The following is a 27,839-nucleotide window of genomic DNA, read 5'->3' on the forward strand; positions in this document are numbered from 1 at the left end:
CCCAGGGGCTTTGGGAATTCTGAGGGCAGGATTTGGGAATTCTGAGGGCAGGATTTTCCCTGGGAAAGCTCAGGAATTCCAGGATTTGGGAATTCTGAGGGCAGGATTTTCCCTGGAAAAGCTCAGGAATTCCAGGATTTGGGAATTCTGAGGGCAGGATTTTCCCTGGAAAAGGCTCAGGAATTCCAGGATTTGGGAATTCTGAGGGCAGGATTTTCCCTGGAATCCCCCAGGGTTTGGGAATGCTGAGCAAAAGCCCAATTTTCCCTCTTTCCCCCCCGTTTTTCCCCATTCTCCGGCTGATCCTGGAAAACTTCCCGGCGAGTTCTGGGAATTCCAAAGGATCCCTGGAGCGGAACCAGGCGAGTTTTCCCCCCTGGCTGCGGAATTCCTTGGGAAAAGGGGATTTTCCCTCCCCTCTGGCCCCTGATCCAACCCCATCCCAGCCTGGAATTTCCTGGAAACAAGGAAAAAATGGAATTTCCTGGCTTTTCCTGGGAATTTCTGCTCTGGGGGAGCTCCAGGCTCTGCTTTGGGAATTCCTTGGGATTTTTGAAATCCAGATCCCTTTTTTTTTTTCCTCTGAGGGAGGGAATGGGATTTTTTTTTTTTTAAATCATTCCAGCCCAAAAAAATGGAGGAAAACGGGAATTTTTGGATTCTCCACAGCGGGATCCCAAGCTCAGCATTCCCAGGATGTGGGAAAAGCACAGGAAAATCGCTTCCCAGGGGGGAAAAATCTGGGATTTGCTGCCTTTGGAGGGGGTTTATTTTTGGATCCAGAGGGAATTTTGGGGGCAAGAAACTCCTGGGAATAAAACCTGGGAAAAAACCTTGGAAAAAAGAGCAGCTCGAGGTGGCCAAATCCTGGAATTCCCACGGGAAAAACGGGATTTTCCTGGATTCCGCGGGTTTCTTTTCCAGGCAAACCCGAGATTCCAGGATCTGCAGGAGAAATTGAGCGATATCAGGAATTTTATCCCTCGCAGAGGAGCTGGGAAAGGGGGAATTTCTCCGGGATTTTATTCCAGGACTTGTGGAATTCCTCCCCCTTCCCCCGTCCTGACGAATCCCAAAGAAATTGGCCAATTTTTGGATTATTCCCGTGGGAATTATCCAGGTTTTCCTCCTTAAAAAAAGGCCAAACACCCGAACGTGGAGCCTAGCATTTCCTCCAAACCTGGAATTGCTCCCACTGGGAATTTTTAAGCTGCAATTCCTTCATTTTTCCCTTTCATTCCTTCATTTTTCCCTCTGTTTTTATCCCCAAACTGGGACCAAAGCTCTGCTTTGTTGGGATTTAACCGCTGAGCCTCAAACTCACCCAGAACGGGGCTGTGGACACAAAAAATTCCCGATTTTTGCCGCTTTTTGGGTGGAAAAAGGAGAAAACCGGGACCAACCAGCGGCGGGAGGCGGGGGCGTGGCCAACGCGAGGTGGGCGTGGCTATAGAGGTAGATTGCGTGATGACGTCACTGGGCGTGGCCGACGCGAGGGCGGGAAAGGGCCGTCCCCTCACGAGGGGGGCGTGGCCTGTGGTGGCAGTGGGCGTGGCCAGCGCCATGGCGGGAAAAGGGGCGTCCCCTCATGAGGGGGCGTGGCCTCCTGTGGGCGCGGCGGGAAGGGGGCGTGGCCAGGGCTGGGCGTGACCACACCGGCGGCAGCGCGGGGGGGGGCCGGGGGGGTGGTTCTGTGGCCGCCGGCTCGGCGCGGGCCCTGTCGCGCTCTGTCGCGATTTGTCGCGCCCTGTGGCGCTCTGTCGCGCCGGGCCCGCGGCTCCAGGCCCGCCCATGGAGGCCGCGCCGCGGTTGCTGCCCGGGGTGGCCCTGCCGGGGTCTCTTCCGCCACCTCCTCCCCCCGCCGCCGCCACCACCGGGGAGCCGCCACCCTCAGGGCCACCGTCAGGGCCACCGTCAGGGCCGCCAGCGGGGCCACCGCAGCACGACACCGGCGATGTCCTGCAGCAGATCATGGCCATCACCGACCAGAGCCTGGATGAGGCCCAGGCCAGGTACGGGGAGGGGACACCGGCAATGGGCACCGGGGACACCGGGACCGCCGTGACTCAGCGCGGGGACACCGGGGGGACACTGAGGGGACGCTGAGGGAGGGATCTGAGGGGGAAACTTCCTCGCTATTCCCGCTTTTCCCGGTCCATTCAGGCCCTCGCATGCCGGGTGATGCTCCCGCTTCCCACCCTGGGTTCCCCGGCTCCTTCCCGGCTCTGGGGGAATTCACGGGGATTTTGTCCCATTCCCAGTGGGTTTTGCCCCGTTCCTGGTGGTTTTGCCCCGTTCCCAGCAAGTTTTTCCCATTCCCGGCGAGTTCTGCCCCATTCCCATCGGTTTTTCCCCATTCCCAGCGGGTTTTGCCCCATTCCCGGTAGTTTTACTCCATTCCCGGTGGTTTTACCCCATTCCCGGTGGTTCTACCCCAGTTCCAGTGGATTTTCCCCAGTTCCCAGGGGTTTTCCCCGTTCCCAGCAGATTTTTCCCCCATTCCCAGCATTTCTGCCCCATTCCCAGTGGATTTTTCTCCGTTCCTGACGAGGTTTGCCCCATTCCCAGCAGGTTTTGCCCCATTCCCGGTGGTTCTGCACCATTCCCGGGGGTTTTACCCCATTCCCAGTGGGTTTTTTCCCATTCCTGAGGGGTTTTCCCCCATCGCCTGTGGGATTTGCCCCATTCCCTGTGGGATTTGCCCTATTCCCGGGGGGTTTTGCCCCATTCCCGGGGTTTTTTTCCCATTCCCAGCAGTTCTGCCCAGGATTGTCCCACCTAACCCGCCCTGGGAATGGGAAAAACTGCTGGGAATGGGGAAAAACCCACAGCAATGGGACAAAAATCCCTGGAAATGGGGGGAAACCCCTCAGGAATGGGAAAAAACCCACTGGGAATGGGGGAAAACCGCTCAGGAATGGGAAAAACCCACTGGGAATGGGGGAAAACCACTCAGGAATGGGAAAAAACCCACTGGGAATGGGGGGAAACCCCTCAGGAATGGGAAAAACCCACTGGGAATGGGGGAAAACCGCTCAGGAGTGAGAAAAACCCACTGGGAATGGGGGAAAACCGCTCAGGAATGGGAAAAACCCACTGGGAATGGGGGAAACCCCATTGGGAATGGGGGAAAATCCCCAGAAATGGGGAAAACTCCGCTGGGAATGGGGAAAACTTACTGGGAATGGGGAAAACCCCATTGGGAATGGGGGGAAAATCCCCAGAAATGGGGAAAACTCCGCTGGAAATGGGAAAAACCCACTGGGAATGGGGGAAAACCCCTCAGGATTGAGAAAAACCCACTGGGAATGGGGGAAACCCCATTGGGAATGGGGGGAAAATCCCCAGAAGTGGGGAAAACTCTGCTGGGCATGGGGAAAACTTACCGGGAATGGGGGAAACTCCACAGGAATGGGGAAAACCTCGCTGGGAATAGGGAAATCCCCATTGGGAATGGGGGAAAACTCACTGGGAATGGGGGAAAAACTGCTTGGAATGGAGGAAAACCCTCTGGGAATGGGAAAAAAACCCACCTGGAATGGGGCAGGACCTGCTGGGAATGGGGGAAAACCCCACTGGGAATGGGACAAACCCACAGGGAATGAGGGAAAAAGCCCTGGGAATGGGGGAAAACCTGCGGGATTGGGGGAAACCCCACTGGGAATGGGAAAAAGCCCACTGGGAATGAGGGAAACCCCACTGGGAATGGGGCAAAACTCCCTGGGAAAGGGGAAATTCCCACTGGGAATGGGGCAAAACCGTTGGGAATGGGGCAAACAAAACACGGGAATGGGGGAAACCCCCCCAGGAATGGGAAAAATCTCTGGGAATTGGGGAAAAAGCCCCGGGAATGGGAAAATTGGACCCGTTTGGGCCTGGAATTTTGGCCAGGAGTGAGTGGGACCCCCAAATTTGGGATAATTTGGGATAAATCCTCCATCCCCCTGCCAGGAATTCCTGAATTTTAGGGAAAACCAGCGCTGGGAATGAGCAGAATTCCATGGTTTTGGCGAGTTCTGCATTCCTTAATTAACTGCGGGTAATTAACGCCTCATTAGCAGCTGCTCCAGGAGGGAAATGGCTCAAATCCCACAGAAATGGGCCTTTTTTGGGATGTTTCCCCCTCATTTTTGGGTTTTTGGGGAGCTGGGAGTTGTCCCGATTCCCGGGGCTGATAAAAGTCCCCGTTTTTCGTTATCTCGCCCCAAAATTCGGCCTCTTTGGGGTGCGGCAGCCCCAAATTCCAGCTGTTTCCATGGATTATTCGGAATTTCAGGAGGAATTTTCCCTCCAAACCCTCCAATTTTGGGATTAAAGTTATTTTTTTGGGGATGGAACTGTCAATTTTGGCCCCCAAATTCCCTTTTTCTGCCTTTTCCTGGCGTTGTTTTGGGCATTCCCCACTTGCAGTGCGCATAGGGATTCCCTAAATTTGGATTTCATGGAATACTGAGGAGAATTTTGGGATATTCGGGATAATTTTGAGTTTATCGGGAGTTTTAATTCTCATAAATTGAGGAATGAGCATTTTTTAACCCAAATCCCTTCAATATTGCCCCAAACCCACCACTCTGCCTCCCAATTTTCCAGCATTTTTCATGGAAAATCCCCTTTTTTTACCCCCTGGCTGCGAATTTTGTTGCATTTGAGGCGTTTTCAGCCATTAATTAGGGATTCATTAATAATTTCCTATTAAAAATTCAATTTTTGGGCGTTTTGCCAGCCCTTGGAAAGTCCCAAAATTGGGAATCTTCAGATCCAACCTCCCAATTTAGGGCGGGAAATTGGGAAAAGGGACCCGGCAGGGAGGAGCTGGGCGGGGCCTAATGAATGAATAATGAATGAATAATGAATGAATAATTAATGGTTAATTGTTTAATTAATCAGCCCTGCGTTTGGGGACCTAAATCGAAGGTTTTAGGCCCAGAATGGGCGGGTTGGGGTGGGATTTCCCCCTCACATTCCCGGTTTTTTGAGGACAATGGGATCGGGAGCCGCCTTTGTTCTCCCGCGGCGGCTCCCGGGGTTTTTTTCCCGCTGGAAATTCCCGGCGATTTTTTAGGGCAAAATCCCGAGGTTTTGGGGCAAAACCCGCGATGTTCTGAGGGAAAATGTGCCGGGATTTGAAGGGAAATCCCAGGATTTGGGGCTTGGCTGCTGAGGAGCCCGGACTGGGGACGTTGCCGGGGCGGGAAAATCGGGATTTGGGGGGAAAATCCAGGGAAAAAGGAGAGAAAAGTGGATTTTTAATGGATTTTCTGAGGGGAAAAAGGGCTCAAAAGCAGCAAAAAAAGGCATTTTGAGGGGGATTTTGCATCCAGAGGATTTTTCCCCGTGGGATTTGGGCCCAAAACCCTGGAAAATTGGGACAGGGTATTAAAAATTCCATGCAAATGAGCTAAAAATCCATCATTCCTGAGGGAAAAAGGGGCTCAAAAGCAGCAAAAAAAGGGATTTTGACGTGGATTTTGCATCCAGAGGATTTTTCCCGGTGGAATTTGGGCCCAAAACGCTGGAAAATTGGGAATTTTTGGATTTTATATTTTAAAAAATCCATGAAATGGAGCTAAAAATGGGATTTTAATGGGATTTTGGGGTTAAAATGGTGACTTCTTGAGGTGGATTTTGCATCCAGAGGATTTTTCCCGGTGTTTTTTGGTGGGATTTGGTCCCAAAAGCCTGGAAAGTTGGGAATTTTGGGATAAACCACAACCCTGCTTCACCTGTGAGGGGATTTGGGGCCAGAAAAGCTGAAATTCCCTGGATTCGTTGGATTTTGGGATGGATTTGGGCCAGAAAAGACGGAATTCCCTGGGTTTTGGGATGGAATTCGTGGTTTTGGTGGGATTAAAGTTGTTATTCCTGGAGGAAAATGGGGAAAAAAATCCAGGAGAGCCTCAAAAAGGGCTAAAAAATGAGGAATTTCGGTGGGAATTGGGCCAAAATTCCAGGAAATCCACGGGATTTGTTGGCTGCAGGAGTGAGGGAATTCCTGCTCCAAACCCTGCTTTGGGAACGAGCCCATTCCTGGATTTTTTTGGGGATGTTTTGCCTCAAAAAGGAGCGTTTTTTCCCCCCAAAAATGGGGATTTTTATCCCTAAATTTTCACCTCTTCCTATTTATTCCCACCTTCCAATTTTTATATCCCGAAAAAATCACACTGACATAAAATTCCACGAAAAAAGGCACTTTTGGTGGCACTTCCAGCTCCCAAAATCTCCCCAAAATTGGAATTCTGGCCATTCCCAGCCCATATTCCTCCCAGAAAAAAATGAGATTAAACCCCAAAAATCCCCTCAAATTCCCATTTCCTCCCCGGATTTTCCCATTTTTCCCAGGATTTTCCTCGCTCCCCGGCTCCTCCCGAGGCGTGAGCCCGAGTTTGGGCTTTTTCCATGGATTTTGGGCTGACTTTTCCCTGGTTTTTGCAGGAAGCACGCCCTGAACTGCCACAGGATGAAGCCGGCCCTGTTCAGCGTCCTCTGTGAAATCAAGGAAAAAACAGGTCTGGATTTATCCTTTTTATTCCCATTTTCCCCCCAAATCCCACATTTTCTCCTCAATTTCCTCCCTTTTCTGCTTTATCCCAATTTTCCCTCCTGGATTCTCCGTTGAAACCTTTTGGTTTTGGAATTTTTGAAGCTGAAAATCGGATTTTTGGGGTTTTTTTTTTTAAGGAAGTTTTGGGGTTGTTTTTGTGGGGAAATTCCAGAATTTGGGGGGTTTTAATGGGAATTCCCTCTGGAAGCTGGAAAAATGCGGATTTTTTGGTTTTCCTGGCAGGAATTGGGGCCAAAATGGGGATGGGAAGGGTTAAAAGTTGATGAAGAAATGGATTTATGGAGGAAAAAGGGATTTAGGAATGCTGGGAAATGAAGATTTTTTTGGGAAATTGGGTTGGGAGATTTAATTCCAGAAAATCCTGGAATTATTAAACCTTTAATTACCCACTCAGGAGCACTTAATTAATCAAATTTCCATTAAAAATTCGGAATTTGGATGTGTTTTTAATTTTAAAAATTTCCCTTTTCTTCAACTAAAGCAGGAATTTGAATTCCTTAATTTCTAAAAGTTTGATTGGGATCAAATTCCCCATCCCAAACCTCCTTTTTCCCTCAAAAACAGCCTTTAAAAACTTCATCTTCCATCAAACCCCTCAATTTTTAATTCATTCTCCGTTTAAAAACCGCCTTTTTCTGATGAATTCGCCGTTGAAAATTCCACTTTCAATTCATTTCCCATTAAAAAGTGAAGATTTCAATCCACTTGCCATGAAAAATGACATTTAAAAATTAATTTCCTATGAAAAAGCCCTTTTGTAAATGAATTTTCCATGAAAAACTTGAGTTTTAAATTAATTCGCAATTAAACCCAGCCTTTAAAAAACTCAATTTCCCATTAACAATTCCATCTTTTGTCCATTTCCCATCAAAACCAGCAAGTTTTAATAATTTCCCATTAATAATTCCATTTTTAATTCATTCTTAATTAAAAACTCCATTTCTGCCCCTAATTTGTCCATTTTTGGGCCATTTTTGGCCTTAAAAATGGAGAGTTTGGAGTCATTTCTGGCCCTAATTAATCCTTTTTTATTTATTTCTCGACCTAATCCATCAGATTAATGATTCATTAATTAATTGATTCATTCCTGGCCCTAATTAAGCAGATTTGGGGTCATTTTTTGCCCCTAATTTCTTCTTTTTGGGTCATTTCTGCCCCTAAAAATTCAGATTTTGGGTAATTTCTGCCACTAATTTTTAATTTTATATCAATTTCTAGACCTAATCCATCAGATTAATGATTAATTAATTGACTGATTAATTCTTGGCCCTAATTAAGCAGATTTGGGGTCATTTTTGCCCCTAATTTCTCCATTTTTGGTTCATTTTTGACCCCAAAAATTCAGGTTTTGGGTCATTTCCGCCCCTAACCCCCCATTTTTTATCAATTCTGAGCTGAACAAAGAATTCTCGAATGAATTTTTGCCCCTAATTGATCCGATTTTGGTTCATTTTCCCCCTGACGGGGCCGTTTTGGTGCTTCCCACCTCAAATCCCCTCCTTTTCCCTTCTTTTCCTGGAGCAGATCCCGACGTTTTGGGACTCTCTGAGTTCATTACCAGCAAATCCGTAATTAATGAGATGCAAATGTATTGTAACGACCTCATTTGCATACTCAGGGAGGCCGTGGTTTAATTAAGGATGAATTGGGAATGATGGGAATTGAATTTTCCTTTAATTATTCCCACCCTGGCTGAGGAGAATCCACGGAGCAGCTGCCGGGATTTTGGGGGCAGGAAAGGGATTTTTCCCTCAAATTCCATCAAAATCGGGGAAGTTTCAGGGTTTGGCACCAGGAATTTGTGAATTATCCCAAAAAACGCTGATTTGGGACAGAATTCCTGCAATTTTTGGGAGGGGGAATTCCCAAGGATTTGGTCCAAGCTCGAAGCCTTGAGGATAAAAAGCCAGGAAATGGTTGAATTTTTTGGGAATTCCCAAGGATTTTTCAATTTTATCTTCCCCTCCCCCCCCCTTTTTAATGGAATTATTCTTCCCAAATTCCTGCTGGCGTGGAATTTTGGAGGAATTACCCACAGAAAAATGGGAATTTTCAGGTATTTTTGAGTGGAAAAAATCCTGGATTTTGTGGTTTTTGAGGGAATAAATGCCCTGGTTTGGAGTGAGTCTGATCAGTGCAGAATTAATGAATTAGGAATGAATTAAAAATCGGGATTAATTAAGATGGAAAAGCCCTTTATGACACATCGAGGGTGAGGGGAAACATTCCCAGTTCCTTGGGATTTACTGGGACCAGTTCCTGCCTTTCCCCACCCGCCCCCCAAACTGGAATTGCTGCTAATTAACACCTCATTAGCATAATTAGCATAACGAGACGAGTGACAGGCAGGGAAGCTGCAGCTCGGTGACACCAAAATTCCTCCATTTCCAGGGAATTTCCTGCCTGGGACAAGGAATTTGGTGGGAATTTCACCCAAAATTTCTCTCTCTGGTGCTCAGCATCCGCTTGGAACCACCCAAACCAAGAAAATTCCGTATTTTTCTCCATTTTTTCCCCTTTTCCTCTGTCTCTCCACCATTTATCCACCCACAACATCCACCCACACCCACCCAAAATGATAAAACCCCAGATTTCCTTCCCAGAAACGCCATAAACCCCAAATCCTCTCCTTTTTTCCCATTTTTTCCCCCATTTCTCCTCTCCCCAGTGCTCAGCATCCATGACATCTCCCTGAAACGAGGAAATTCCGTATTTTTCTCCATTTTCTCCCTCTGTCTTTCCACCATTTATCCACCCACAACATCCACCCACACCCACCCAAAATGACAAAACCCCAGCTTTCCTTCCCAGAAACGCCGTAAACCCCAAATCCTCTCGTTTTTCCCCCCTTTTCCCCTCACGTTTCCCCATTTCTCCTCCCCGCAGTGCTCAGCATCCACTTGGAACCGCCCAAACCAAGAAAATTCCGTATTTTTCTCCACAAATGAGGAAATCCCATCTTTATCTCCATTTCCCCCCCTTTTTCTCTGTCTCTCCAGCATTTATCCACCCACAACACCCACCCACAACCAGATTTCCTTCCCAGAAACACCATAAACCCCAAATCCTTTCATTTTTTTCCTCTTTTCCCCTCACTTTCCCCCATTTCTCCTCCCCCCAGTGCTCAGCATCCACTTGGAACCACCCAAACCAAGAAAATTCCATATTTTTCTCCATTTTTTCCCCTTTTCCTCTGTCTCTCCACCATTTATCCACCCACAACATCCACCCACACCCACCCAAAATGACAAAACCCCAGCTTTCCTTCCCAGAAACGCCATAAACCCCAAATCCTCTCCTTTTTTCCCATTTTTTCCCCCATTTCTCCTCTCCCCAGTGCTCAGCATCCATGACATCTGCCTGAAAGCCAGAAAATTCCGTATTTTTCTCCATTTTCTCCCTCTGTCTCTCCAGCATTTATCCACCCACAACATCCACCCACACCCACCCAAAATGGCAAAACCCCAGCTTTCCTTCCCAGAAACGCCGTAAACCCCAAATCGTCTCGTTTTTTTCCCATTTTCCCCTCACTTTCCCCCATTTCTCCTCCCCCCAGTGCTCAGCATCCGCTTGGAAACACCCAAACCAAGAAAATTCCGTATTTTTCTCCATTTTTCCGCCCTTTTCCTCTGTCTCTCCACCATTTATCCACCCACAACATCCACCCACACCCACCCAAAATGATAAAACCCCAGATTTCCTTCCCAGAAACGCCATAAACCCCAAATCCTCTCCTTTTTTCCCATTTTTCCCCCCATTTCTCCTCTCCCCAGTGCTCAGCATCCATGACATCTCCCTGAAACGAGGAAATTCCGTATTTTTCTCCATTTTCTCCCCCTTTTCTTTCTCTCTCCACCATTTATCCACCCACAACATCCACCCACACCCACCCAAAATGACAAAACCCCAGCTTTCCTTCCCAGAAACGCCATAAACCCCAAATCCTCTCGTTTTTCCCCCCTTTTCCCCTCACGTTTCCCCATTTCTCCTCCCCGCAGTGCTCAGTATCCACTTGGAACCACCCAAACCAAGAAAATTCCGTATTTTTCTCCACAAATGAGGAAATCCCATCTTTATCTCCATTTTTCCGCCCTTTTCCTCTGTCTCTCCACCATTTATCCACCCACAACATCCACCCACACCCACCCAAAAAGACAAAACCCCAGCTTTCCTTCCCAGAAACGCCATAAACCCCAAATCCTCTCGTTTTTCCCCCCTTTTCCCCTCACGTTTCCCCATTTCTCCTCCCCGCAGTGCTCAGCATCCACTTGGAACCACCCAAACCAAGAAAATTCCGTATTTTTCTCCATTTTTTCCCCTTTTCCTCTGTCTCTCCAGCATTTATCCACCCACAACATCCACCCACACCCACCCAAAATGATAAAATCCCAGATTTCCTTCCCAGAAACGCCATAAACCCCAAATCCTCTCCTTTTTTCCCATTTTTTCCCCCATTTCTCCTCTCCCCAGTGCTCAGCATCCATGACATCTGCCTGAAACGAGGAAATTCCGTATTTTTCTCCATTTTCTCCCCCTTTTCTTTCTCTCTCCACCATTTATCCACCCACAACATCCACCCACACCCACCCAAAATGACCAAATCCCAGATTTCCTTCCCAGAAACGCCGTAAACCCCAAATCCTCTCCTTTTTTCCCCCTTTTCCCCTCACGTTTCCCCATTTCTCCTCCCCCCAGTGCTCAGCATCCACTTGGAACCACCCAAACCAAGAAAATTCCGTATTTTTCTCCACAAATGAGGAAATCCCATCTTTATCTCCATTTCCCCCCCTTTTTCTCTGTCTCTCCAGCATTTATCCACCCACAACACCCACCCACAACCAGATTTCCTTCCCAGAAACACCATAAACCCCAAATCCTTTCATTTTTTTCCTCTTTTCCCCTCACTTTCCCCCATTTCTCCTCCCCCCAGTGCTCAGCATCCACTTGGAACCACCCAAACCAAGAAAATTCCGTATTTTTCTCCATTTTTTCCCCTTTTCCTCTGTCTCTCCAGCATTTATCCACCCACAACATCCACCCACAACCACCCAAAATGATAAAACCCCAGCTTTCCTTCCCAGAAACGCCATAAACCCCAAATCCTCTCCTTTTTTCCCATTTTTTCCCCCATTTCTCCTCTCCCCAGTGCTCAGCATCCATGACATCTGCCTGAAACGAGGAAATTCCGTATTTTTCTCCATTTTCTCCCCCTTTTCTTTCTCTCTCCACCATTTATCCACCCACAACATCCACCCACACCCACCCAAAATGACCAAACCCCAGCTTTCCTTCCCAGAAACGCCATAAACCCCAAATCCTCTCCTTTTTTCCCATTTTTCCCCCCATTTCTCCTCTCCCCAGTGCTCAGCATCCATGACATCTGCCTGAAACGAGGAAATTCCGTATTTTTCTCCATTTTCTCCCCCTTTTCTTTCTCTCTCCACCATTTATCCACCCACAACATCCACCCACACCCACCCAAAATGACCAAATCCCAGATTTCCTTCCCAGAAACGCCATAAACCCCAAATCCTCTCGTTTTTCCCCCCTTTTCCCCTCACGTTTCCCCATTTCTCCTCCCCGCAGTGCTCAGCATCCGCTTGGAACCACCCAAACCAAGAAAATTCCGTATTTTTCTCCACAGATGAGGAAATCCCATCTTTATCTCCATTTTTCCGCCCTTTTCCTCTGTCTCTCCACCATTTATCCACCCACAACATCCACCCACACGCACCCAAAATGATAAAATCCCAGATTTCCTTCCCAGAAACGCCATAAACCCCAAATCCTCTCCTTTTTTCCCATTTTTTCCCCCATTTCTCCTCTCCCCAGTGCTCAGCATCCATGACATCTCCCTGAAACGAGGAAATTCCGTATTTTTCTCCATTTTCTCCCCCTTTTCTTTCTCTCTCCACCATTTATCCACCCACAACATCCACCCACACCCACCCAAAATGACCAAATCCCAGATTTCCTTCCCAGAAACGCCATAAACCCCAAATCCTCTCGTTTTTCCCCCCTTTTCCCTTCACGTTTCCCCATTTCTCCTCCCCACAGTGCTCAGCATCCGCTTGGAACCACCCAAACCAAGAAAATTCCGTATTTTTCTCCACAGATGAGGAAATCCCATCTTTATCTCCATTTTTCCGCCCTTTTCCTCTGTCTCTCCAGCATTTATCCACCCACAACATCCACCCACAACCACCCAAAATGATAAAATCCCAGATTTCCTTCCCAGAAACGCCATAAACCCCAAATCCTCTCCTTTTTTCCCATTTTTCCCCCATTTCTCCTCTCCCCAGTGCTCAGCATCCATGACATCTGCCTGAAACGAGGAAATTCCGTATTTTTCTCCATTTTCTCCCTCTGTCTTTCCACCATTTATCCACCCACAACATCCACCCACACCCACCCAAAATGACAAAACCCCAGCTTTCCTTCCCAGAAACGCCGTAAACCCCAAATCCTCTCGTTTTTCCCCCCTTTTCCCCTCACGTTTCCCCATTTCTCCTCCCCGCAGTGCTCAGCATCCGCAGCCTCCCCGAGGAGGAGCCGCCGGACGCGCAGCTCATGCGCCTGGACAACATGCTGCTGGCTGAGGGCGTGGCGGGCCCCGAGCGGAGAGCGGCCCGAGGAGGCGGCGACAGAGCGGGAAGAGGCGGGGAAGGAGGAGGAGGAAGAGGAGGAGAAAGAGGAGGAAGAGGCGGAGAAAGAGCGGGAGAAGCAGCGGGAGAAGGAGGGCCCGGCCCGGCGGCAGTGGCATCAGGTGGCTGTCCCAATGACAATAGCATTGAGCACTCTGACTACAGGGCCAAGCTGTCCCAGATCCGACAGATTTACCACTCTGAGCTAGAGAAATATGAACAGGTGATCTTTCTGCATGGAAGAGTTGTTGTTTTTCATCCCTTTGCGCTGAAATTCGATGATTTCCTGGGTTGGTTTTTGGGGTTTTTTTGGGGTTTTTTTTTTTTTTCCCGGTGGTGGCGGCGGCGGTGGTGGTGGTGAGAGGGCAGGGAGAGGTTGGATGAAGAGCAGGGTTTTGGTGGTTTGTGGAGGGAAGGTGGATGAGGAATTGGAATTTTAGTGTTGTTGGTGGAGGGAAATTAAAGAAAAAATGAAATTTCTCGTTATCTCTGAGGGAGATCCAAAAACGATCGGGGATTTGTCATTTTCTGTGAAGGGAAATCAAAGAAAAAATCAAATTTCTCGTTATCTGTGAGGGAGATTAAAAGATCAGGGATTTGTCATTTTCTGTGGAGGGAAATCAAAGCAAAAATCAAATTTCTCGTTATCTGTGAGGGAGATTAAAAGATCAGGGATTTGTCATTTTCTGTGGAGGGAAATCAAAGAAAAAATCAAATTTCTCGTTATCTGTGAGGGAGATGAAAAAAGGATCAGGGATTTGTCATTTTCTGTGGAGGGAGATCAAAAAAGGATCAGGAATTTCTCGTTATCTGTGGAGGGAAATCAAAGCAAAAATCCACTTTCTCGTTATCTGTGAGGGAGATCAAAAAAGGATCAGGAATTTCTCATCTGTGGAGGGAAATTAAATCAAAAATTAAATTTCTCGTTATCTGTGAGGGAGATGAAAAAAGGATCAGGAATTTGTCATCTGTGGAGGGAAATCAGATAAAAAAATCCAATTTCTCGTTATCTGTGAGGGAGATGAAAAGATCAGGGATTTGTCATTTTCTGTGGAGGGAAATCAAAAAAGGATCAGGAATTTCTCATCTGTGAAGGGAAATTAAAGCAAAAATCAAATTTCTTGTTATCTGTGAGGGAGATCAAAAAAGGATCAGGGATTTGTCATTTTTTGTGGAGGGAAATCAAAGAAAAAATCCAATTTCTCATTATCTCTGAGGGACATCAACAAAAGATCAGGGACTTGTTGTTTGTAGGGGGAAAATAGGGGAAAAAAATTGGAATTTTATTGTTGTCCATGGAGGGAAATTAAAGAATAAATCAAATTTCTCGTTATCTGTGAGGGAGATGAAAAAAGGATCAAGAATTTGTCCTTTTCTGTGGAGGGAAATCAAAGCAAAAATCCAATTTCTCTTTATCTGTGAGGGAGATCAAAAAAAGGATCAGGGATTTGTCATTTTCTGTGGAGGGAAATCAGATAAAAAATCCAATTTCTCGGTGCTTGTGGAAGGTCATCCAGCAAAGATCAGGAATTTGCCCGTGGTTTGGGGCTGTAATTCCATTTTTGGGGGGCCTGTTGAGGCTCTGGTCCCGTTTTCTGGGGGTGTTTGGAGGCTGTAATTCCATTTCTTTGGGTCATTTTCCTGCATTCGGAGGCTGTAATTCCATTTTTAGGGGCGTTTTCAGGCTATGATCCCATTTTGGGGGAAATTTTCCTGCATTTTGAGGCTGTAATCCCATTTTTGCAGCCGTTTTACCATGTTCCGAGTCTATAATCCCATTTTTTGGGCTGTTTTGACATTATAATCCCATTTTTGGGGGTAATTTTCCCACTTTAATCCCATTTTTGGGGCATTTTCAGGCTGTAATCCCGTTTTTGGGGAAATTTTTCTGCATTTCGAGTCTATAATCCCATTTTTTGGGCTGTTTTGACTTTATAATCCCATTTTTTTGGGGGCATTTTCAGGCTATAATCCCATTTGGGGGGGAATTTCCCCACCTGAATCCCATTTTTTAGGGGGCTGTTTTCAGGCTATAACCCCATTTTTTGGGGGAGAATTCCCCCACCTGAATCCCATTTTTTAGGGGCCCTTTTCAGGCTATAACTCCATTCTTTTGGGTGGAATTTCCCCACCTGAATCCCATTTTTTAGCGGGGAGTTTCCCCACCTGAATCTCATTTTTAGGGGGAATTTCCCCACCTGAACCCCCTTTTTTTGGGGCTATAACCCCTTCTTTTCTCCCTGTGCTCACCTTCCTGGCCTCGCCTGCCCCTGACGTGGTGCCCTCCCCCTGTACCCCCATCTTTTTGGGTGGAATTCCCCCACCTGAATCCCATTTTTCTGGGGCCCTTTTCAGGCTATAACCCCATTTTTTCGGGTGAAATTCCCCCACCTGAACCCCCTTTTTTTGTGCTATACCCCCATCTTTTCTCCCTTTCCCCACCTGAACCCCCTTTTTTTGGGGCTATACCCCCATCTTTTCGCCCTTTGCCCACCTGAATCCCATTTTTTCGGGTGGAATTCCCCACCTGAACCCCATTTTTCTCCCTGTACCCCCATCTTTTCTCCCTCTGCCCACCTGAACCCCCTTTTTTGGAGCTATAACCCCATTTTTTCTCCCTTTGCCCACCTCGCTGGCCTCGCCCGCCGCTGACGTGCCGCTCTCCCCCTGTACCCCCATCTTTTTGGGTGGAATTCCCCCATGAACCCCATTTTTCCCCCTATACCCCCATCTTTTCTCCCTTTGCCCACCTGAACCCCCTTTTTTGGGGGCTATACCCCCATTTTTTCCCTGTTTGCCCACCTCACTGGCCTTGCCCGCCGCTGACGTGCCACTCTCCCCCTATAACCCCATCTTTTCGCCCTTTACGCACGCGAGTCCCATTTTTTTGGGTGGAATTCCCCACCTGAATCCCATTTTTTCAGGCTATAACCCCATCTTTTCGGGTGGAATTTCCCCACATGATCCCCATTTTTCCCCCTGTCCCCCCATTTTTCCCTGTTTGCCCACCTTGCTGGCCTCGCCCGCCCCTGACGTGGCACTCTCCTCCTGTACCCCCATCTTTTCTTCCTTTGCCCACCTGAACCCCCTTTTTTGGAGCTATAACCCCATTTTTTCTCCCTTTGCCCACCTTGCTGGCCTCGCCCGCCCCTGACGTGCCACTCTCCCCCTGTACCCCCATCTTTTCGGGTGGAATTCCCCCGTGATCCCCATTTTTTCCCCCTGTACCCCCATCTTTTCTCCCTTTGCCCACCTGAACCCCCTTTTTTGGGGGCTATACCCCCATTTTTTCCCTGTTTGCCCACCTTGCTGGCCTTGCCCGCCCCTGACGTGGCGCTCTCCCCCTATAGCCCCATCTTTTCTCCCTTTGCCCACCTGAACCCCCTTTTTTTTGGAGCTATAACCCCATTTTTTCTCCCTTTGCCCACCTTGCTGGCCTCGCCCGCCGCTGACGTGCCGCTCTCCCCCTGTACCCCCATCTTTTTGGGTGGAATTCCCCCACTTGAATCCCACTTTTTGGGGCCCTTTTCAGGCTATAACCCCATTTTTTTCGGGTGGAATTCCCCCACCTGAATCCCATTCTTTCAGGCTATAACCCCATTCTTTCAGGGTGGAATTCCCCCACCTGAACCCCCTTTTTTTGGGGCTATACCCCCATCTTTTCGCCCTTTGCCCACCTGAATCCCATTTTTTCGGGTGGAATTCCCCCATGAACCCCATTTTTCCCCCTATACCCCCATCTTTTCTCCCTTTGCCCACCTGAACCCCCTTTTTTGGGGGCTACACCCCCATTTTTTCCCTGTTTGCCCACCTTGCTGGCATCGCCCGCCGCTGACGTGCCGCTCTCCCCCTATAACCCCATCTTTTCGCCCTTTACGCACCCGAGTCCCATTTTTTTGGGTGGAATTCCCCACCTGAATCCCATTTTTTCAGGCTATAACCCCATCTTTTCGGGTGGAATTTCCCCACATGAACCCCATTTTTCCCCCTGTCCCCCCATTTTTCCCTGTTTGCCCACCTTGCTGGCCTCGCCCGCCCCTGACGTGGCACTCTCCTCCTGTACCCCCATCTTTTCTTCCTTTGCCCACCTGAACCCCCTTTTTTGGAGCTATAACCCCATTTTTTCTCCCTTTGCCCACCTCGCTGGCCTCGCCCGCCGCTGACGTGCCGCTCTCCCCCTGTACCCCCATCTTTTTGGGTGGAATTCCCCCATGAACCCCATTTTTCCCCCTATACCCCCACCTTTTCTCCCTTTGCCCACCTGAACCCCCTTTTTTGGGGGCTACACCCCCATTTTTTCCCTGTTTGCCCACCTCGCTGGCCTTGCCCGCCGCTGACGTGCCGCTCTCCCCGCAGGCCTGCAGCGAGTTCACCACGCACGTGATGAACCTGCTGCGCGAGCAGAGCCGCACGCGGCCCATCTCGCCCAAGGAGATCGAGCGCATGGTCGCCATCATCCACGGCAAGTTCAGCTCCATCCAGATGCAGCTCAAGCAGAGCACCTGCGAGGCCGTCATGATCCTCAGGTCGCGCTTCCTCGACGCCAGGTGGGCACATCCGGGAGGGAAAGCGTGCCCCGGGGGGGTTTGGTTGGAATGGGGGTGGGCGATGGTGGGAGGGGGAAATGGGGATTTATCGAGGGGGAGTGCGTTAAATATTGGTGTGTTTAGTGTGGGTATAACCACTACAAATGGTCTTGGTGGTGATGGGTTTAGTGTGCTTAATATAAACTTATTTAATAGAAATATATTGAATATAAATGTGTTTATTGTGAATATATTAAATATTGGTGTGTTTAGTGTGGGTATAACCACTATAAATGGTCTTGGTGGTGATGGGTTTAGTGTGCTTAGTATAAACTTATTTAATAGAAATATATTGAATATAAATGTGTTTTGTGTTAATATATTAAATATTTGTGTGTTTAATGTGGGTATAACCACTATAAATGGTCTTGGTGGTGATGGGTTTAATGGTAGTGTGCTTAATAGAAATTATTTAATAGAAATATATTGAATATAAATGTGTTTATTGTGAATATATTAAATAGTTGTGTGTTTAATGTGGGTATAACCACTATAAATGGTCTTGGTGGTGATGGGTTTAATGGTAGTGTGCTTAATAGAAATTATTTAATAGAAATATATTGAATATAAATGTGTTTATTGTGAATATATTAAATATTTGTGTTTAATGTGGGTATATCCACTATAAATGGTCTTGGTGGTGATGGGTTTAGTGTGCTTAGTATAAACTTATTTAATAGAAATATATTGAATATAAATGTGTTTATTGTGAATATATTAAATATTGGTGTGTTTAATGTGGGTATATCCACTATAAATGGTCTTGGTGGTGATGGGTTTAGTGTGCTTAGTATAAACTTATTTAATAGAAATATATTGAATATAAATGTGTTTATTGTGAATATATTAAATATTTGTGTGTTTAATGTGGGTATATCCACTATAAATGGTCTTGTTGTTGGGTTTAATGTTAGTGTGCTTCATAGAAATTATTTAATAGAAATGATTTAATAGAAACATATTGAATATAAACATATTTTGTGTTAATATTAAATATTTGAGTGTTTAATGTGAGTATAGTTACTATAAATGGCCTTGTTGATAGGTTTAATGATAGTATGCTTAATATAAATTATTTACTATATATTATTTAATACAAATGTGTTTTGTGTTAATATATTAAATATTTGTGTGTTTAACGTGGATATAATTACTATAAATGGCCTTGTTGATAGGTTTAATGTTAGTACATTTAATATAAATTATTTACTATAAATTATTTAATAGAAACATATTCCATGTTAATATATTAAATATTTGTGTGTTTAGTGTGGGTATAATTATTATAAATGGTCTTGTTGATGGGTTTAATGTTAGTATGCTTAATATAAACTTATTTAATAGAAATTATTTAATAGAAACATATTGAATATAAACATATTCCATGTTAATACGTTAAATATTTGTGTGTTTAATGTGGATAGAGTTCTTATAAATGGCCTTGTTGATAGGTTTAATGTTAGTGTGCTTAATAGAAATTATTTACTATAAATTATTTAATAGAAACATATTCCGTGTTAGTATATTAAATATTTGAGTGTTTAACATGAATATAATTACTATAAATGGCCTTGTTGTTGATGGGTTTAATGTTAGTGTGCTTAATATAAATTAATAGAAATTATTTAATATAAACGTGTTTATTGTGGATATATTAAATATTTGTATGTTTAACGTAAATATAATTACTATAAATGGCTTTGTTGATGGGTTTAATGGTAGTGTGCTTAATAGAAATTATTTACTCTAAATTATTTAATATAAATGTGTTTTGTGTGAATACATTAAATATTTGTGTGTTTAATGTGAGTATAGTTATTATAAAATATAGTTAGTGTGTTTAATATAAATTATTTACTATAAATTATTTAATAGAAACATATTCCATGTTAATATATTAAATACTTGTGTGTTTAATGTGGGTATAGTTATTATAAATGGCCTTGTTGGTGATGGGTTTAATGTTAGTGTACTTAATATCAATTATTTAATAGAAATATATTTAATATAAACGTGTTTTGTGTTAATATATGCAATATTTGTGTTTAATGTGAATATATTTATTATAAATATCTGTTCTTGATATACTTAATATTAACATTTTTAATATAAATATATTTAATATCAATATGGTTTGTATTCATATATTCAATATTAACAGTAATATGTTTACAATTAACACACTAAGTGTTAGCGTATTGAATATTAACATATTAAATATTAGTATTTTAATATTAACAAATATAAGCATATTTAATATGCATGTATTTAATATTAATATGCTTAATGGAACAGGAATATATTAAACACTAATGTGTTTAATAATACATTTTGCATTAACAAGTTTAATAGCAATATATTTAATATTAATCTATTTAAACACCAAACATGCATATTAAATTTAATATTAGTACTTAATATTCCTTTCTACAACATCAACAAATTCCCCATTAATACATTTAACATTATTGAAGAATATTTCTCATCAACAGAGGGAACATGAACCCCTCTGGTGTCTCAAAAACCTCATTTAATTACAACTAATTGGATTTCTTCTCTATTTTTAGGCGTAAACGGCGCAATTTCAGCAAACAGGCCACCGAGGTGCTGAATGAATATTTTTATTCCCACCTGAGCAACCCCTACCCCAGCGAAGAGGCCAAAGAGGAGCTCGCCAAGAAGGGCGGCATCACCGTGTCCCAGGTGGGGCAAATTCCCGGGATTTGGGGCAAATTCCCATCGCACTCAGATCGAAATTGGGGATTTTTTAATCACTTCTTAGCAGCAGTTCCTGGGATGGCTTCAGTTCCTGTTCTTAGTGGAATTTGGAAATGCTTTCTGAAGTTTGTGTTGAAATTAGGAGTGAAATTTGGAAATTCTCACTGAAATTCCTGCTGAAATTCCTGCTGAAATTATCAGGGAAATTTGGAAATTCTCACTGAAATTTGCACTGAAATTTGTGCTGAAATTATCAGGGAAATTCGGAAATTCTCACTGAAATTCTGTGAAATTCTCACTGAAATTATCAGGGAAATTTGGAAATTCTCACTGAAATTCTGTGAAATTCTCACTGAAATTCCTGCTGAAATTTTCAGGGAAATTTGGAAATTCTCACTGAAAATCTGTGAAATTCTCACTGAAATTCCTGCTGAAATTATCAGGGAAATTCGGAAATTTTCACTGAAATTTGTGCTGAAATTATCAGGGAAATTCGGAAAGTCCCTCTGAAATTCTTATTGAAATTCCCACTGAAATTTGTGCTGAAATTATCAGGGAAATTCGGAAATTCTCACTGAAATTCCTGCTGAAATTCTCACTGAAATTCCTGCTGAAATTATCAGGGAAATTCAGAAATTCTCACTGAAATTCTCACTGAAATTCCTGCTGAAATTATCAGGGAAATTTGGAAATTCTCACTGAAAATCTGTGAAATTCTCACTGAAATTATCAGGGAAATTTGGAAATTCTCACTGAAATTCTGTGAAATTCTCACTGAAATTCCTGCTGAAATTATCAGGGAAATTCTCACTGAAATTCTGTGCAATTTGTGCTGAAATTATCAGGGAAATTTGGAAATTCTCACTGAAATTCCTGCTGAAATTATCAGGGAAATTCAGAAAATCTCACTGAATTCCTGCTGAAATTATCAGGGAAATTTGGAAATTCTCACTGAAAATCTGTGAAATTCTCACTGAAATTCCTGCTGAAATTCTCACTGAAATTCCTGCTGAAATTATCAGGGAAATTTGGAAATTCTCACTGAAATTCTGTGAAATGCTCACTGAAATTCCTGCTGAAATTATCAGGGAAATTCTCACTGAAATTCTGTGCAATTTGTGCTGAAATTATCAGGGAAATTTGGAAATTCTCACTGAAATTCCTGCTGAAATTATCAGGGAAATTCAGAAATTCTCACTGAAATTCTCATTGAAATTCTCTCTGAAATTCCCCCTGAAATTATCAGGGAAATTCAGAAAATCTCACTGAAATTCCTGCTGAAATTATGAGAGAAATTCGGAAATTCTCACAGAAATTCTGTGAAATTCTCACTGAAATTCCTGCTGAAATGATCAGGGAAATTCGGAAATTCTCACTGAAATTCCCACTGAAGTTCCTGCTGAAATTATCAGGGAAATTCGGAAATTCTCACTGAAATTTGTGCTGAAATTATCAGGGAAATTTGGAAATTCTTATTTAAATTTTCACTGAAATTCCTGCTGAAATTATCAGGGAAATTCTGAAATTCCCTCTGAAATTCTGTGAAATTCTCACTGAAATTCTTACTTAAATTCTCTCTGAAACTCCTGTTGAAAATATAAGTGAAATTCTGAAAATCTGTCTGAAATTCTTATTTAAATTCTCGCTGAAGTTCTGTGAAATTCTCAGTGAAATTCTGAAATTCTGTCTGAAATTCTTATTTAAATTCTCACTGAAATTCCTGCTGAAATTCTCAGTGAAATTCGGAAATTCTGTCTGAAATTCTTAAATTCTCGCTGAAATTCCTGCTGAATTTCTCAGTGAAATTCTTACTGAAACTCCTAATTTTTCTCTGCAATTCCTTCTCAAGTTACGCCTGAAATTCCTACTTAAAGCCTTAAATTCTTTCGTCCCACGAAAATTCCAAATCTTGTACAAAAACAGAGCATTTCGAGCCTGGAGAATTCCAAATCCTGTGGGGAAAATACCATCTTGACCCTGGAAAATCCCAAAAATTGGTGAAAAAAGGCAATTTTGACCCTGGAAAAATTTTAAAAATTTCGAAAACGGACCATTTTAACCCAGGAAAATTGCAAATATTGTGGGAAACAGCCCATCTTGACCCAGTTTTGCCCGGATTTGGTGTTTTTTCCCAGGTTTCCAACTGGTTTGGGAACAAAAGGATCCGCTACAAGAAGAACATGGGCAAGTTCCAGGAGGAGGCCAACATTTACGCTGCCAAAACCGCCGTGGACGCCACCAGCGTGGTGGCCCAGGGCAACCAGGGCAATTCCCCTTCCACGCCAAACTCAGGTGAGCCACGCCTGGAGAATTCCCAATTAGCCCTTGGGGTCGTTAATTCCACGGAATTCTGGCAGTTGAAACCTCCGTGGGATTTATTTTCCTTTTTATTTCCATTTTTTTTCTATTTATTTCGGGGGTTTTTCGGTTTATTTCAATCCAGTTACTTTTATTTCCATCTGTTTCATTGTTATTTCATTTTATTTCCACCTATCTCATTTTTATTTCATTTTATTTCCACCTATTTAATTTTTATTTCATTTTATTTCCATCTGTTTCATTTTTATTTCATTTTATTTCCACCTATCTCATTTTTATTTCATTTTATTTCCATCTATTTCATTTTTATTACATTTTATTTCCACCTATTTCATTTTTATCTGATTTCATTTCCATTTATTTAATTTTGTTTCCTTTCAGTGTCGTTTTATTTCCTTTTAATATCCTTTTTCTTTCCTCTTCGTTTTTGCTTCTTTTTTATTTCCATTTATTTCCTTTTATTCACTTTTTATTTACTTTTTATTTCCATTTATTTACTTCTAAAATTTATTTCCTTTTATTTCCATTTACTTTTTCTTGCCTTTAAATTTAATTTTATTTCCATTGATTTTTTTTTTTTACTTTTCCTTGCCTTTTTATTTTCTTTCATCTACTTTTATGTCCATTCATTTATTTTTATTTCCTTCTATTTCCATTTTTTTCCCTTTTATTTCCTTTAATTCCCTTTTTTAATTCCCTTTTTAATTCCCTTTTTATTCCCTTTGATTTCCTTTTTAAACTCACCATTTTTGAACCATTTTGGGTGGGTTTGTCGCTCATTAAAATTCTAATTTTTTTTAAAAAATCCTCATTTATTTGGTTTTTTTCCCCAGCTTCCTCTGGGTCTTTTAAGATGACAAATTCAGGGGATTCCTTCCTCAACCTGCAGTCCTTGACTTCCTACCAGAGCTCTCCCAGTGTGCAGCCACAGGTCAGTGAGGAAAAGCAGGAAAAATGGGCAAAATCCCAGATTTCCGTCCTTGATTTGGGAGGAATGGATTTGTTCCGATTCTTATTTGAATTCCAATGATTATTTCAATTTTTGTTACCTCTTGAATTTCTATTCTTACCAAAAATGTGAAATTCTCTCTGAAATTCCTGTTGAAATTCCGAATGAAATTCTGAAATTCTCACTGAAATTCCTGCTGAAATTCTCAGTGGAATTCCTGTTGAAATGATGAGGGAAATTCTGAATGAAATTCTGAAATTCTCACTGAAATTCCTGCTGAAATTCTCAGTGGAATTCCTGTTGAAATGACGAGTGAAATTCCAAATGAAATTCTGAAATTCTCACTGAAATTCCCACTGAAATTCTGAAATTCTCACTGAAGTTCCTGTTGAAATGAGGAGTGAAATTCTGAATGAAATTCTGAAATTCTCACTGAAAATCCTGTTGAAATTCTCAGTGGAATTCCTGTTGAAATGACGAGGGAAATTCCGAATGAAATTCTGAAATTTTCAGTGAAATTCCCGTTGAAATTCTCAGTGGAATTCTCGGTGAAATTCCAAAATTCTCCCTGAAATTCCCACTGAAATTCTGGAATTCTCAGTGAAATTCCCACTGAAATTCTCAGTGGAATTCCAAATGAAATTCTGAAATTCTCCCTGAAATTCCCACTGAAATTCCTGTTGAAATTCCAAATGAAATTCTGAAATTTTCAGTGAGATTCCCACTGAAATTCTCAGTGGAATTCTCGGTGAAATTCACACCGAAATTCCTACTGAAATTCTTACTCTGAAATTCAGGAATTCTCTTCTCTCACCTCAAGCCTCAACTTGAAATTCTGAGGGCAATTCTAAAATTCCCACTGGAATTATTGCTGAAATTCCTAAGGAAATTCTTAAATCCAGAAATCCTCTACTCTCGCTTGAAATTCCTGCTGAACTTTTCCCAATTCCCTGAATTCTTACAAAATCCTCAAATTCTTGTTCGAAAATTCTTAGGCTCACTTAAAGCCTCACTTAAGTTACTTCAATTCTTTATTCCTATGGAAACTCTGACCAAAAAAATTCCCATTTAGAGGATTTTGTGCCCTTTTTGGAACTTTTCTCCCTCTTTCTGTCCCGTTTTCCCGGGATTTCGCAGATGGATTCCCTGCACCACGTCCTGCACCAGACGGGGAGGTTCGACCCCCTCGTGGGGACCCCTTTGTACTCCACGCAGCGCCTCGATGTAAGTTGGGCTTGGAATTCCCGAAGAACACCAAGAAATGGTCGTTTTTAAAATATATTTGAATTTTTATTTGAATTTAATTTTATTTTTTAGGGTTTTTTTATTCCCCCAACATGGCCGATGTTGGGATGGGGAAAAAGCTGGAAAAATTGAATTAAATTCCTCAACATTTCCCTGCTGGGGAACACAATTGATAATAATAATAATAATAATAACCATAATAATGGTAATAGTAATTGTTATTATTATATTTAATATCGTATAAGATTAATAATATTGTTGGCATGAAACGTGGCCGATGTTGGGATGGGGAAAAAGCTGGAAAAATTGAATTAAATTGCTCAATTTTTCCCTGCTGGGGAACACAATTGATGATAATAATAACAATAATAATAATAATAACAGTAATAATGGTAATTGTTATTATTATATCTAATATTCTATTAGATTAATAATACTGTTGTCCTGAAATTACAGAACCATTAAAGCTGGAAAAGAGCTTGAAAACCATCAGGTCCTGGGATAATTAAGTTTGGAATTGTTGAAAGATTGTGCCAGGAATAAGGGTTATAGAAATGATCAATAAATCAATTTAATGTGTTCTGTCATGTAGAAATGTGTTAGAAATGCAAGTCAGCAACTCCCCTGTGTCGAGATATTTTGAATATGAAGATATTTATAGTAATATGTTTATTACTATTAAATTATATATAAAGATGGGGATTAAATATATTTAATGTTGAATGTGTGGTTTTATATACCTATATGTGGCTGGCTGTGCATGGATTTATAAATACACTACATTATGTAATACACAATGTTAATATATAATATTAAATAACATACATATTATATGATTAATACAGCATTGTATTATGTTATTAATTCCATATTTAATTTAATATTTTATATGAATATTGTTGCTAATTTGAAATCATTTAAGCTACATATATGTAAAATATAGAAAAACACATTAGCTAAAAATGATATCTCTGTATCCCATCCCCCCTTTAGCCTCGGGCATCTTTTATAAGGTTTTTACTCTTTTCAATCTTTAAACCTTTTAAAGTTTACCAAGCATACTAAGTATCCTTAAAGAGCATATTTAATAGAAGTTTTTTAATGTATTTTATACTATAAATTAATATTACACATTAAATAGTTTTTAAATGTATTTTATATTATAAATTAATATTATACATTAAATAGAAGTTTCAAAATGTATTTTACATTATAAATTAATATTATACATTAAATAGAAAGTTTTAAATGTATTTTATGTTATAAATTAATATTATACATTAAATAGATTAAATGAAATGTATACATTTATATTGAAATTTATGAGTTATAAATATATAAATAAAGGGAGAAGGAGTTTTTTGGAACATCCACGGACTGTGCTATCTCCCTTTAAAACCACTGCCACTTCCAAACACACTAAGCCATCTTACATCATCTACACGTCATTTCTTGAATATTAATGATAATAAACATTAATTAATTGTATTTTAATGTCCCTGCAGGCCAATGGTAGCTGGCAGGACGCCGCCACCCCCTCATCCATCACCTCCCCCGCCGGAGACCCGGGGAGCGTCAACTCCGATGCCTCCAATTAAAGATTTTTTAGGACCTTTTCGATGAGAGGAGAGAGGTCATTTAGCGTTAATTAGTCAATGTTGCTCTTGGGCTGATAGAATTATTGACTCACAATTAATTAATTACCTCAGAACAAGCCAATAGATTGTGATGGCAGCGACACCTCTACCTCTCACCGCCGACTTCTTCGCCTCGCCAGGACCTGAAATTGTTTTAAACCAACTTCATTTTCCCTCAGCAAATTCCGTTTTTCTAAGGAAAAACCCTGTGGATTTTACATGAAGAACCTGAAGAAGAAGGAAAAAAAAAGTCTTGGCGTTTGTCTCCAGTTTTACAGCAGAAGAAAATGGATTTATTTTCGTTTCTGTCCGGTTTTTTACGCTGGGATTTCTGTTCTAGGTGAATAGTTCCAGTTAAACCCCCCCCTCCCCCGTATTGTAATTGTATGTCCTCTGTATTGTAATTTTGTATAGAAAATTCAGCTTTTTCTGAACTAATTTAGCTAATTAATGGGAACATCGCTTTACCAAACCTCTCACTGGACGTCGCTCGCAGGTCGGACCTTCCACTGGTGTCATTCCACGGGATTTCATAGCAGAAAATTTCATGGCTTTACTTTTTCTAATGAAAAAGTAAAAAAAATAAAAGGAAAAACCCCAAACTCACCGCAAAACAGCCGAACCGCCCAATTTCCCCACGGGAATTCGAGGGGGTTTGTGCCATTTCTGGTGCTGTTCACAGAGTCCGCCCCTTTCAGTTGAGATTTTATCAAAGAAAATAAACTTCCAAAGCCTTTTTTTTTTCCTTTTCTTTCCTAATTTCTCCTGATTTTTTCTCTCAGGTTTGGGCTCGGTGGGTGGCGCTGAGGGCGGGGGGTGGGAACGCCGTGAGGGGCGGGAAAAGGGCGGGAAAAGGGCGGGAACGCCGTGAGGGGAGAGAAAAGGGCAGGAACATCGTGAAGGGAGAGAAAAGGGCGGGAACATCGTGAGGGGCGGGAAAGGGCGGGAACGCCGTGAGGGGCAGGAAAGGGCGGGAACATCGTGAGGGGAGAGAAAAGGGCGGGAACATCGTGAGGGGCGGGAAAAGGGCGGGAACATCGTGAGGGGCGAGAAAAGGGCAGGAACATCGTGAGGGGCAGGAAAGGGCGGGAACGTCATGAGGGGCGAGAAAAGGGCGGGAACGCCGTGAGGGGCGAGAAAAGGGCGGGAACATCATGGGGGAGAGAAAAGGGCGGGAAC

The 27,839-nt window shown here is 42.9% G+C and overlaps 1 protein-coding gene and 1 long non-coding RNA gene across 3 annotated transcripts; one reads left to right on the forward strand and one right to left on the reverse strand.

Annotated features, from left to right (window-relative positions):
- Positions 1–1,588: 1,588 nt before the first annotated feature.
- Positions 1,589–27,419, forward strand: LOC116437033 (pre-B-cell leukemia transcription factor 1-like). Of its 2 annotated transcripts, XM_032094573.1 has the most exons (9): positions 1,698–2,012; positions 6,433–6,506; positions 13,083–13,429; positions 17,563–17,753; positions 20,360–20,495; positions 22,646–22,802; positions 23,663–23,760; positions 24,916–25,002; positions 26,529–27,419. In XM_032094573.1, the coding sequence occupies exons 1-9, from the start codon at positions 1,792–1,794 to the stop codon at positions 26,619–26,621; spliced, it is 1,404 nt and encodes a 467-aa protein (XP_031950464.1). In that variant the 5' UTR covers positions 1,698–1,791; the 3' UTR covers positions 26,622–27,419. The 2 variants fall into 2 exon arrangements, with proteins under 2 accessions (XP_031950463.1, XP_031950464.1); XM_032094572.1 differs by lacking the exon at positions 6,433–6,506 and having other exon boundaries at positions 1,589–2,012.
- On the reverse strand, positions 16,254–17,252 carry LOC116437127. The gene is made up of 3 exons (XR_004237186.1): positions 17,225–17,252; positions 16,832–16,883; positions 16,254–16,285 (listed from the first exon to the last, which is right to left on the reverse strand). It is a non-coding gene; the product is annotated as an uncharacterized LOC116437127 (long non-coding RNA).
- Positions 27,420–27,839: the final 420 nt, after the last annotated feature.

This window comes from Corvus moneduloides, chromosome 32, assembly GCF_009650955.1.
Source record: "Corvus moneduloides isolate bCorMon1 chromosome 32, bCorMon1.pri, whole genome shotgun sequence".
In the NCBI taxonomy this organism is placed as follows: Eukaryota; Metazoa; Chordata; class Aves; order Passeriformes; family Corvidae; genus Corvus; species Corvus moneduloides.